Here is a 13,226-nt window from a genome sequence, read left to right on the forward strand (position 1 = left end):
TTGTATCGTTCGTAAACTGGGAAATTATTTTTGGAAGAGATAAAAATCACACGAAATGGTGATTAACAAGACCAATGGCCTGGAGTACGCGTATTTGACATTTGGATGGATCGATTACACTTTTTTCACGCTCCTGATGGGCGTCAGTTTGGCAATTGGCATTTACTTTGGATTCTTCAAAAAACAGGATAATACGACTGAGTATTTTCTTGGGGGCAAGACTATGAATTATTGCCCCATTGCTATGAGCATTCTAGCGAGGTAAAGTAGGTTTGAAAAATTGCTTTGCTTCAATTTTTCGGAACAATTTTCATTAAAAAATGCACGGAGAGAAATTTTTTAGCAAAATTCTAGTGCTTGCACGGGTAAAGAGGCGCAAAGTGACGGCCAGGAAAAAATTCCAGTGCCGGCACTAGAAATTTTATTGGGGAAAACGTGAATTTTTCCCAGTATTTCTGTGAAAATTTCACACAAGTCCCCAGAAATTTTACCAGAAATACCAAGAAATTAAACCTTAAGGATGTTCGACACCCTTTTAGCCAAAATTGACGTTGTTTTCATTTTTCTGGCAAATTATCGATGGGAGTGACGTGAAAAAATATAACGATTTTGTGGTTTGTCATTCTTTAATGGCTCACGAAGTTGCGTAGTGGTGCGATAATTTTCATGCGTTTTTTCTACAGTTTTGTGATTCTTTTTAAAAGTTTAGAGAAAACGCAGGAAAATGTTCGCACCACCTTAATATTTCGTCAGTCATTAAATAATGACAAAACGCAAAAACGTTGTATTTTTTCACGTCAATTCCATCATAAGTTTGCCAGAAAAATTGAAAAAACGTGAATTTTGGCAGAAAGGGTGTAGAACATCCTTAACAGCACTAGAATTTTTCACAGACGGTGGATTGTGATTTTTTCCAGTACTCGTACTAGAATTTTTCTAGGAAATTTCTCTCCGTGTGCGAAAAATATTTGTTAATTTTATGTAATTTCCAGTCACGTTTCTGGAATGACATTGCTCGGCGTTCCTACAGAAGTCTACTTCCACGGCTCTCAATACTTCGCTGTAGTTTTTACAGTTTTGTTTATGGTTTTGGCAACGATCTACATATTTCTACCTGTTTTCTCTAAGCTTCAAATTCCCAGTGCGTTCGGTTATCTCGAGGTCAGGTTCGCCCGTCCAGTGAGACTCCTCTGCTCATTTCTCTACAGTATCTCTCTGTTGATCTTTGTACCGATGGTTGTCTACGTCCCAGCATTAGCCTTCTCTCAAGTCACTGGATTCAGCCTTCATGCACTCTCCCCGATACTCTGCATTGTTTGCATTACTTACACGACAATTGTAAGCCCGTTTTTTTCTGTTACAAATTCTTCAACGGGCTTCCTTCATATAATTAATTGAAGATTTCAAATTTTTTTTCATTGAATTTATTTTACTTTAATTGCACGGGATATTATCAGGGCGGATTGAAAGCTGTCGTCTGGACGGATACAATACAACTGTCAATCACGTGCGGTGGTCTCTTAGTCATTATAGGATTGGGAGTAAAAGCTGTCGGCGGATTTCTGGAAGTTGTCAGAATTTCCGACGAAGGGGGACGACTCGTATTTTTCAAGTGAGGGTGCCAATACTCTTGTTTATATTTTCTGTATACTGATCTAGACAGCCAGAAAATAAAACCTCATTTTTAGATTAGAAATGGCTTCAAATGCCATTTTCCAAAGTTCTAATTTGAAAATTTGATTGGAATTTTTTTTTTATGTCAGATGAATTTTTATTCGGCATGGAATAAAAAATATACTTGATTCAAGTATATTTTATGCTCAATTCAAGTATACTTTTCCGTGCCGAATAAAAATTCATCTAATGCAAAAAAAAATTTTTCAATCAAACTTTCAAATTAAAACTTTTGAAAAATCGTATTTCAGGCCATTTTAAATCTTAAAATAAGGTATTGATCAAGAATATTATTTTTGAATCAAGTATATTTTATACTCAATTCAAGTGTATTTTTTTCCTCGCGGCTTTGCGGTCATTCTTAATTCCCTAGATGTTAGTGAGGTCCACATTGCGATAATTTTTCTCCAACTTTTCTCTCCGTTTCGATTCAGCATGGATCCCAGTCCTTTCCAGAGAAATACTTTCTGGGGCATGGCTATCGGAATGACGTTCCACTTCACCAGCCACATGAGCATCAACCAGGGATTTGTGCAGAGATGCCTAGCGGTGCCTAGCCGAAGGGACGCGGTGATGTACATGACTCAAATTCTCAATCATTCATTGAAAACCCGAGTCATCAATTCTCATCCTGTTGTTTTTGTCTCGCAGCTCGGTTGTCCTCATGGGAACAGGAATGGTGCTGTTGAAAGGTCTCTCAGCATTCGTTGGACTCATCATTTACGCGTATTACCACGACTGCGATCCTCTAGCGATTGATGTGATTTTCCGTTGTTGTTTTGAAAATTTCAAGTAGGGGAGGGTGGGGCAAAACGGCCCCCCTTCAATTGTCAATAACTTGTGAATGACATTGTGAAAATTCCCAGTTTCAACTTCATTTTGAAGATAATTTTTCATTCTTCAAAACGAGCTCTAACTCATCCCAATCGGATTATTGAATCGGAAAATATTGACGATTGAAGGGGGGCCGTTTTGCCCCATCCTCCCCTAAATCGTCGTGTTGTCTTGGACAGTGATGCCCTTACGAATGATTTCAGGCGATAGACAGGGACGATCAATTATTCCCTTATTACGTGATGGATGTGGCCGGACACTTGCCCGGACTTCCAGGTCTATTTCTAGCGGGTTTAGTCAGCGCTGCTCTGTCGACGATGAGCGCTAATCTCAATACCGTATCGGGGAGTTTATATGAAGATTTTATTGAACCTTGGGTCCCCGAGGGCCCCAGAAAGGAAGTCATCGGTGCAAATATCATGAAGGCAAGTTGCACACGGAGAGAAAAATTCAATAACAATTATCAGAAAAAACAAAAATTATGTTTCGAAAGGATTACATTTCGAAACATAATTTTTAGGTTTTTTTCTGATGATTGTTAATGAGTCTTTCGCGAATTATCGCGAGCGAAATAAAATTCAATAAAAAGTGCGAGTCGGGACTGAAATTTTGCGAATCGCCACGTAAATTCTACGATTTGTTCCGTAAAAATTAACCAGCCGTCTAATGATTCACCGCTGTGCGGACAAGGAACGGAATTGTTGAACCTTCGAGAATTTTTTATTTTCGAGGCATAATAAGCCGACAAATTTCTGTAAGATTTGACTTCTTCGGGAAAAATTACGTGAGAATTTCGTACTTTGTTCGGTGATGAACCTGAGAATTCACTGAACATTTCAGATTTCTTCGCTTCCATTCCTATAAAAATTGCCGAAAAACATTCAGATATATTAACTAAACTCTATTCCAGGCAATAGTTGTTGTATTCGGTTGCCTGGCTGGGGGTCTGGTATTCGTAGTTGAGCATTTAGGGACTGTCTTCCAAATGGGAATAGCCTTGAAATCCCTGCTAGACGGCCCGGTCCTCGGACTATTTGTCCTTGGCATGATGGTGCCTTGGGTTAAAACTCGAGGGGCCATTACCGGCGCCCTGTTGTCCATTGGCATTATGGCATGGCTGATTTTTACAACTCAGTGGTACCAGTCCCAGGGACGAATCATGAATGATCCATTACCGGTTAATGTGCATGGCTGTGCTGCACCGTGGAATGAGACCATCATTCCAACGCAACCACCAATTTCACCGGACGATGAGCCCTCGATGATTTATCAGATTTCGTTTTTGTATTACACACTTATTGGATTTTTTTTCACTCTCTTTCTGTCAATTACTGTCAGCCTTTTGCTGGGGGAAACTGATATCTCGGAGGTTAATCCCGATCACATTACTCCGTGCATTCAAAGGTAAATTACCGATCGCCCCATTCAAATTTTCCACTCTTAATCTGTTTTTTTTATTCTTCGGGTAGATTTTTGCGGAGGAGAAAGTACGCGGAAGTTCCGCTGAGGGACGTCGACACAGTCGCAATGACCAGTGGCGAAAATAAATGAATCCACTTCTCATTTTTGTCATATATATTTCTGTCACAGATTATCAATTACAGTATTTATATCCTTGTGTTTTTGTAAATGTTTCTTCCTTATTGCGTTCTCGTGCGCATTCTCTCTCTTCATCTCAACCAGCATTTAAATATTGCACTTTTCTTTGTAAGAAATAAATACTAAAGCAATGAGACGTTACAAATTCATTCATCGCTGTACCACTTTATACATGTACGTAAAAATTCCTGTTTTCTGTGCTTCCAAACAAGGATTTCGTATAATGTGTTTTACATACTGAAATTGTAATTTCCTTATCCAACCGTATAAGTCCATCCATCACCTACACTTACCCACCCACGTACCCGAGAAATATTCAATATTTTTTAATTCAATAGCGAAGTGGTAAAATGTTTCAAGTCGATTTAGGCCGTAGCTGAGTTTTTCGAGAATATCTCCGCATTTAAGGGAGATACCGAAATTTTCGTGATGACCTTTTTTGCAGCCCTCGATTCGCCCTACAAATAAGGTCCTGACAAAAATTTTGCCATCTCCCTTAGATTCCGAGATATTTGCTCCGCCACTGAATTCATTATTAAATTATTATAATATCGGACTTTAACGATGTTTTGCGGGGAGTAGGATACTCGAAAAATGCAGCCAACTTTATGAAACTTCTTTGACATATTATTTAGTCCATTGAGATACCCCTTGCAAAATTTCAGACACCCCAGGTTCAGGACAACAACAAAAATGAATTTTAAAGTTGTTGCTTGTACACGAGATTGAATGAGTCAGCGATAATTTAAGTATTTTTTCCACATTGCCGACTGGTCGATAATGTAGGGAAAATGTACGAGTTATCGATGCTCCCTTTAACCTCATGTATACGAAGCAACTTTAGAATTTATTTTCGTTGTTGTCCCGAACCCGGGATTTCTGAAATTTGGCAAGGGGGGCCTAAATGGATTAAACAATACGCGAAAAAAAATTCACGAAATTGGCTGCATTTTTCGAATACTCTACTTCTCTCCTGAACATCGTCAATCGTTACTTCCCAAAAATATGAAACGATGTAAGGGAGTATTGACCAATCACGACTTACTCCTCAACCAATCTACCAATTAACTCGTTAATTCTCCTCAGTACAAACCCGAAATAATATCCGTGACTTTTCCCCTCTTAACAGCCGAGCTCCCCGAGTTTCTCCTGCCCCCCAGCCCCTCGTCGACCGTTGGATTTCCCGAGTACTTTCCCGCGTTGAACCGATTCTTCCCCAGTCCAAAAGCGTCGTAAGGTCTCCCAGCGGGCAGAAAAATACCCGCCTCATTCACAGAGAACTTGCTCATCCCCCTCTCCTGATAGAACGACGTGATAAGCGGCCCATTATTATTCGCAAAGTTATGAATTTTCTCGAAAGACGTCATCTCATGACTGGCCCCCTCGGCACTCCACCGAGCCCTCTCCTTGTACAGCTCATCATTCCTCAGAGCGCCCGATGGATGAAATTCCCCGTAGAGCTGATCACTCTTCAGATGTCCGTGCTTGCCCTCGTTACCCTTTACCCCCTGCTCCTTGCCTGTCCCTCTTTTCCCCGAGTTCGTTTGCCTCCCCTTTCCCTTATCACAAGATCTCGAACCCTTGGAATTCCTCTCGCTCGCTACCCGCCCCTGCGTCCACCGCTGAGATTCCCCGATAACAATGTCCACCATCGTGTCCAGTCCCTCGTCTATCCTGTCCAAGGACTTAGTCATCTGATTCTCCCCCTCCGCCAGCTCAGGCTTTCTCATCGTCATCACAGGCTCGAGATCGAAATCTGTGATGTAATGAAGACCACTGTCACTCCCAGCTCGGCTGTCCCTTCTCACGGGATTATAAACGTGATGACAGGACTCCGATCGCCGGATCTTCCGACAATTCTCGGGATTTGATTTCCTCTGGCTACTGCCACCGGCCAAATTGCGGGAGAAGTTCTTCAAACTCGTGTTATCGAACGAATTCATACTCTCAAACTTCCGTATTCTGCCCTCTACTTTACTTCCAGAGCGTCGCGACAGAGGGCTCGAGTGTTCCGAGCTCAAGATATCGTGAGAGACGGATCTTCTGAGGAGCTTCTTCCTCTCGGGATCCCTCGTCCTGTACCTCGAACTACTGGTCTTCGTCGCGGGCTCGAAGTGATGGTAAACATCCAGGTGTTTCGACATGAGACAGCTATCCTGGCCATTCTTGAGAGAGGCGTCGAAATTTCTGATCGTCTTCTTGCACTTGCTGTCGTTATTCTCCTCCTCCTGTTGGCTGAACCCCTTCGCCTGAATTCCGCTCTTGCCCGGGTACAACCCCTGCACGTTCTCCTGATTCTTGCTGTTGTACTTGAGCCTGGAAGCGCTCAGAAGGGAATCGCTGCCGTCGCCGAGGGTCTCCTCCTCGCCGTCCTCGTCGTCCTGAAGATTGTAGACAGCCGGATGCTCCAAAAAGTCTTCCTGCCTCGTCGCGAGGATCGTCGAGAGACACGGAGGACTCCTCCTGGGTGGTTGGGGATACAATATCGCCGGGACTATCGCTTCCTCGACATCGGGGCCCTTGACAACGATCTTCAAGCTCCCGCCGTCGACGCCCGAGGGATACTGGGCTTGATCGTTGAGAATTTGTTGCTCATCGCGGACGTAGTAACTCACAGGAATCTCTTTAGTGTCGATGTTCGATAGGAGGTCTTTCACGGCTTTCGATTTGCTCTTCATCTTGATTAATTTGGCTTTCTGACTGGGGTCTTTTCGGCTCTTGTGGTCCATTCGGTCCTGCTCCTCGGCGTCTTTGACGATTATTCTCAGCTCTTCGATAACGTCGTCGATCGTTGTTTCCTTGTCGTTGTCGTTGTCGATCGTCTTGGGCTGGTGGAGGTCCTCGGGGCTGCTGGATCTCTCGGAGGAGCTTATCCCCTCGTCCTCACCGTTCGATGACAATCGCTGAGTCTTCTTGTCGTTCTTCATGATCTTCAGCTTTCGATCGTCCATGTTGTAGCCGTTTCTCTTCTCCATTTGAAGCTTTTCGATCTGATTCTGCAGCAGAGAGACTTTGTTACTCAGCATTGAGCAGGTCTCTTCGGCTCGAGCCAGTCGCTTCTGCAGAACATCGACGTCAACACAATTTTGCGACCACTTGAGCACTTCTTTCTTGAGTAGATCCATCAGGGCGTCCTCGCTGCGACCGTCGACATCCGTCAGCCACTCCTGGAGGACCCGGGGCTCGAGACCCGCCTCGCACGCCTCAGCCTGCAGGAAAAGATACACTTGATGGCTGAACGTTTATTATGCAAAGTAGTGACTACAGGTCTGGGGGTGGGATATCAATTTTTATTTCCTTTTTGAAAGTGGGGAAATGGCCCGCGCTGTGCGCGCGCATAAAATGTAGGGGCCATCTATGATGATGACTTAAGCTAACGCAAACTATTTTGATGATAATTACCTGGATGTAGAGTCTTGTTTGTGTACGCGAGGCAGATGTTAAGAAGGCATTGAGAAAGGATATTCCGGCCACCCTCAGCGCTATCGCTGCCCTCGGGGCTAGGAGGGCTCCGGCAAGGAATCGGAATCTTCCACCCTCGCCGTATCTCAATCTCAAGGTCGAAACCGCTTCAGATACCGCCGAGTGTCCGCTGGGTGTCTGGCATACCTTCGTCAATAGCTGGGAACAGATTATTTGAATAGCAAAATGGGGAAATGATAATTTTATACTTCAAACGTTGTTTTTACGAAAAAAATTATTTTCATCACGCTGTGACGAAAAGTGAACTTTTCGGCACGCTCCGCGTGCTTGAAAGTCCAATTTCCGCCACATTGTGATGAAAAATATTGTTCGTAACTCGTGAAAAAATGTTTTTTAGCTCGTTACGAAATATACTATTTCGATGGAGATTCAACATTTCATCAACTGTTTTTTTTTTGTTTCTCCAATTTCTAACATTTTTCAAATGTGTTCACTTTGAAATATTCTCTATAATTTGTTTATAAAATAGCGCTCGCGTTCTTCAATTTTTCGTCATTCATGTAAAAAATTTATTGATATCCTTGTGTGAAGCTGGCCTGGTTAAGTAAAACGTGAATACACCGATGAATTGAACGTGAAAGAAAGAACCGCTCGTCGATACATTCTGGAGGACCCAAAACTGGTTTCCCTACGGTTACGTCCGTATGAAGGGTACTTCAGTATAACGGTCGGGCACCCAAAAACCCCCTGACCAAGAATAACTGAACTCAACCACATTCCCCTGTTTCATCGATTGTTCGGGAAACCTGCTCGATTGATTGAGGAATTCGATAATTAGGAATTCGAATTAATTTACTCATGGAGCAGGACGTTCCTCTTAATCAAGTCCATCGTTTCATGTCCCACGTAAAACAATAATCTTTTCTCAAGTTATAAATGCAGTTATTGTTCAAATAATAACGAACTCAGTGTAGCCATCGATCATTTGCACTCGACAGCGGCGCCATTTTGTCGCGTACTAATGCATGATAAAATGGCGAACAGTCGGAGAAGGCTGCAGGTTATGCTGAACAAGCCTTCTCATCTACCTACTTTTCCATTGAACGTTCCCACCCAAACCCTCAAGAAAAAATATATCAGTAGCGAAGTGGTAAAACGGTTTGAGTCGACTTATCTCTCACTTTTTTAGGAATATTCCCGAATCTGAGGGAGATAGCGAAATTTTCATAACTACCTTTATTGTAGCTCTCAATCGGCTCCATAAAACAGGTTATAATAAAAATTTGGCTATCTCCCTTAGATTCCGAGATATTCATTGAAAACTGGTCAATAGTCAAAATTGACTTGTACTGTTTTACCACTTCGCTACTGATCTATGCGAACAATCATTTTTGGCAGAAAATGCTGTATACAAAATATATGTTGAATATATTCGCGCACATACATGTGCATGTAATTGATATATATGTCTCATATATTTGCTTTCCGTGCGGGAAATACCGGAAAATTTTTCCGCCTCAGAACGTGAATATCGTCAATTGAAATCGTCAATAGAAAGAATGTCGTCTCTGGTGGAGGGGGGAATACGGAAAATAAAATCCAGTGACTCATGTTTGGAAATGGAATAACGGTAACGCCAAGGCGCGTCAATTGGACACGGGAGAATCCACAAGTACCTGAAGAGCCAGAACCCGAGACCGGTTCAGACTACTGGTAAGACAAACTGCCAGGGCGAGAAGTCCGGGCTGTGCTTGTGCCAGGAGTCGCGGTGCATCAGCACATCGATCCGCGCACGCCGCTAAGCACTCAACACACCCGAGCTCGTCGAGGGCTGCCCTCCTGGTGCCAATTCTGGGGCCATTTTGGCCCGATGGGGGGGTACTCTGCACCAATTGAACCCCCCGAAGGGTCTCGAGGAGGAGAGTTATCCCGTCGGCTGGAGCTGACGAAAATTCCTGGACGAAACTGAAACAGAAAATCGGTCCAGTCATTTTTCCATCAATGTTTCTCATCACACACGAAATTTTAGAGGAAGAACAGTTTCATTCACACGAAAATGTAAAATGCAAGTGTTAAAGTCACATTTTCCCGCAGAAATTGGTTAATCGAATGAATTAATAGACACAATAACGCATTTCCATTCCGCAACTGCTCAGATCCTCGGTCCAACATGTGGTGATTTAATTGCGTTGTTGAGAGCCACATAACGGCATCAAAACATCCAAGACGTGTCGTCTACCCCCGGGATTTCCTGTCCAGCTAGTCGCTCTACGGATTCCTTTGCTGATACAACACAGACGTATTGTGCGTCGGAAATCCACAACTCTGTTTTTCCCATTTCATTCGTAAATTCGATTCCCATGTACCCATTATTGACTTGCATTTTGCCAAGAGGAAGTTGAAAATTCCTGGCATTTCTCAGCTGGTTTTATCTTTTCGTTATTTATAATACTTTTCCCCAATCACCGAACGTTCTCCCATGCAAAAAAACATGAATTGTTCTGCAATAAACTCTTTATATTTAACTGTTTCAACCTGAGAATTCCAGAGAATAGAGAATAACAGGAATTGTGTCCAAGAATTTTTATAGTCTTCTTCGCACATTGAAAATCCTTTATTGATATTAAATTTTTTATAGATGATGATAGCATATATTAAAGATATTACGATAATACTATATTGTATTATATTCTACATTATATTATATTATAATGCATATAATGTTATATGAAATGTAGCACAATATCGTATACGTAATATATTATTATTATTATTATTATTATTAAATAATGTTAATAATATATTAATAATATATTAATATATTTTTAATATTATATATATTATATTATTAATATTTTTAATGTATGCTATCATCATTTATAAAAAATCTAATGACACAATAGGCCGAACAAATTAAATTAAAAAAAAATACAATGCATTCCTGAAACTTTTCCTTCGGAAATCTAACGTAACATTATTCACTAAAATTGACATACATCAAGCCCCACGGGGTAGGACATTTTAAAAATTGTCTGTAGTGATGAAGAAAACAATGTACTTGAGTACATTGTGAAGAAAATCCTTTCGATCGAGACGTGAATGAATTTTAGTGTCTCAGGTGCTTGTGCATGATAATATATGAAGCACGTGTGCACATCGAATCGTTCCGATCCCTTTCTTTTTCATTGGAGCGACTATCGACACTGCAGTATCATAAAATATATCGTAGAACCGGACGCCTCACCCATTCCAATCGACTTTTTGAATATTTAAGAGTCTATATCCATAATGGATGATGGTACTGTGGCACGCCACATTATTCCGTGTCTTCTAACGTACCTCGGTAGAAATAATTATTTTAATTTTTTTCTCCCGGCTCATTCATAACTCATTGAATCCTAATGATTCGAGAGATTAAAAGCGTTCTCAATATTATATTCTAAATGAATTCTCGCGGGTTTTTTATTTGCTAATTTATTCATTTTCATCTGTATTTAATAAATAACTTGGAAGTAAATTACAGCGTCAATTGCCGAGAAAATTGTTCGGTCTATAGAATTGATGGGAAAAGAGTGGAGGAACAATGATAGAGAGAAGCCAACGAGTCATGATAATACGTGACTGGGAAGCAACTGCTAGTGCCCATTGAATCGATGTGTCCAGGAGGCAGTACTTTTGTCTCGCACTCGTGTTTAATGTGGCTTCATTCATGTTAAAATTGTGCGCCAGAGACGTAGGAATTTGCAGGGTGGCCCGCAATGCAGTTGTGCAGTTGATAGTTATTAACAATTTAATTATTTAAAGGTGTTTTTGCATAGTGTAGCGAACAAAATGAATTTTTATTTTTGGTTCACATCAATTTCTTGCAACAATTTCAAATAAATAAGATCTTACGGTAATATCAGTTATTTCTTCTTGAGATGCGTTTAGTTGAGTCAAATAAAAGAGCCCTTGGCGTCAAGTCACATTACTACAATCTCGAAGATTTTCCGCGTGACAATATTCGTCCTGATTCGACATACGAAATGCTCACTTCAATTATAATTTACTTGGGACGACGTATGATCGTGTTGATTGAGATAACAACGTATTTAGTCGTGAGAATAATTTTGATTTTTGAGTGAACCAACGAATTCCTGGAGTTGGCGAACTTTTGGCTGGAGAGAAATCAAATACTCTCATTACAGCGACAAATGCAGGGAACTTCAATTCTAGAGTTCGATTTCTTCCAATCAAATGTACCTCGAGAAGAGATAACTGGTATTCACTAAGAAATCATGTTCATTTGAGAATTAGCAAGCGAATGATGGTCGGTTCAAATAAAATTCTCGTGATAAAAGTAATTTTTTTCTGTCAGTGTTTTTCTTGTTCGGAGGGGACTATTGAGGGAGTGAGAAACGGCGGTTGAGCGAGTAAAAAAGGGACGAGAAAAGAGGGACAAGAGGAGAGGTTTGAAGACACAAACAATGGGTTCAGAGTGAAGAAAACCCTCGGACCTTCGACCTCGGAAATAAAACTCGAGTCGGCGCCGTGCACCCCGACGAGTTGGCGTTATACTGCATCGTTTGTTATGTTTCAAGACACCGACTTGCTCCCCTCACCCAGGGCATGAATACCACCGATGTCTATTTTCTTGTAGGTAACCAGGTAGTCCCTTGTAACCCGCACATGCAACTCTGTATATTCCGCCCAGACTGGTATGCCTCTAAATTTTAGTATGAGATGTAGAGGATACTCTGCTTCTGCTTTGATTAGACCGGGTGAAATATGGGCATTAACTGTGACAATACATCTTGAATATAATAAATCTGTTGCTCAGCCTTTGGCAGCGATTCACACAGAACGTAGTATTTTTACTATTACATTGTTTATTACATTGCTACGGCGCATAGTTTAGTATGCATCGTCAAAACTTCTAGAAAATTCTAGAGCTTTCGGGAAAATTCTGGAACTTTCCGGATTCAAAATCCCGAGTGCGGGATTTTTTCTCTCTAAATTCGAATTCACTTTGATTTTTATTTGATTTTTTTTGCATTATATTTTTAAATTATATTTTTTTTGCATTTTTTTTTTGCAAAATTCTAGAATTCTGTCGACTTTTCGAGAATATTTTCGAGATTTCTATAAAGTTTCAAGATATTTTCGAGTTTTATAAAAAATTCGAAGAAATTCCCTGGTTTTCTAAAAACAATTTTTTTGTTGCCATTCAGCAATTTAATTTCAAATTCTGATTAACTAGCTGATTGACTTCCTGCAATTAAAAAAAAACATCTTAATGCTTTCGATTTTTCTGAAACACTCGAGAAGTCAAGAAAAAATTTAATTTAATTATATTTTATATATTTATATTTATATTGATATTTTATTAACATGAAACCGTATTATTTTGTTTTTTAAATTTATATTCTATATTTCATTTTAATTTTGTAAACTGAAATTCACCACGACCCCAATTGATTTTATGTCCATCAACTGCTGCTCTGCAGTACTTCACTCCTTCTGAATGTATTTTACATTAATTTGACTCTCGCAGTATCGCTCTCATCATAAAAATGCGGCGCGTTGTATCGGTGCAGTTACAGTATCAGTGATAGCGCCACTTATCCCGTGGCAGCATTACGAGGACCATGCGGTACCACGCGGATTATTACGCATTTATGTGGGCCAAGAGTGCAGACGTCGGCCAGATGCTGTCG

The 13,226-nt window shown here is 40.8% G+C and overlaps 2 protein-coding genes across 4 annotated transcripts in view; one reads left to right on the forward strand and one right to left on the reverse strand.

Moving 5' to 3' along the window:
- Positions 1-4,256, forward strand: LOC107038296 (sodium-coupled monocarboxylate transporter 1). The gene is made up of 8 exons (XM_015257323.1): positions 1-261; positions 993-1,338; positions 1,458-1,612; positions 2,109-2,249; positions 2,326-2,434; positions 2,712-2,933; positions 3,419-3,912; positions 3,978-4,256. Exons 1-8 carry the CDS (start codon positions 56-58, stop codon positions 4,057-4,059), a joined length of 1,755 nt encoding a protein of 584 aa, XP_015112809.1. The 5' UTR covers positions 1-55; the 3' UTR covers positions 4,060-4,256.
- Positions 4,072-13,226, reverse strand: part of LOC107038294 — a 26,249-nt gene continuing 17,094 nt past the window's right edge. For all 3 annotated transcript variants that reach the window (XM_015257320.1, XM_015257322.1, XM_015257321.1), the window contains exons 4-6: positions 9,207-9,495; positions 7,510-7,728; positions 4,072-7,316 (exon numbers count right to left, since the gene is read on the reverse strand). In XM_015257320.1, the coding sequence (XP_015112806.1) occupies positions 5,190-7,316; positions 7,510-7,728; positions 9,207-9,495 (2,635 nt within the window). In that variant the 3' untranslated portion in view covers positions 4,072-5,189. The remainder of the gene's footprint in view (positions 7,317-7,509; positions 7,729-9,206; positions 9,496-13,226) is intronic.

Source organism: Diachasma alloeum, unplaced genomic scaffold (genome assembly GCF_001412515.2).
Source record: "Diachasma alloeum isolate Michigan unplaced genomic scaffold, Dall2.0 Dall_scaffold_00279, whole genome shotgun sequence".
Lineage (NCBI taxonomy): Eukaryota > Metazoa > Arthropoda > Insecta > Hymenoptera > Braconidae > Diachasma > Diachasma alloeum.

Coding starts and splice junctions, on each gene's coding strand:
- LOC107038296 (XM_015257323.1), top strand. CDS start 56: ATGGTGATTAACAAGACCAATGGCCTGGAGTACGCGTATTTGACATTT. Junction 262..992: donor GCTATGAGCATTCTAGCGAG/GTAAAGTAGGTT, acceptor TGTAATTTCCAG/TCACGTTTCTGGAATGACAT. Junction 3,913..3,977: donor ATTACTCCGTGCATTCAAAG/GTAAATTACCGA, acceptor TTCTTCGGGTAG/ATTTTTGCGGAGGAGAAAGT.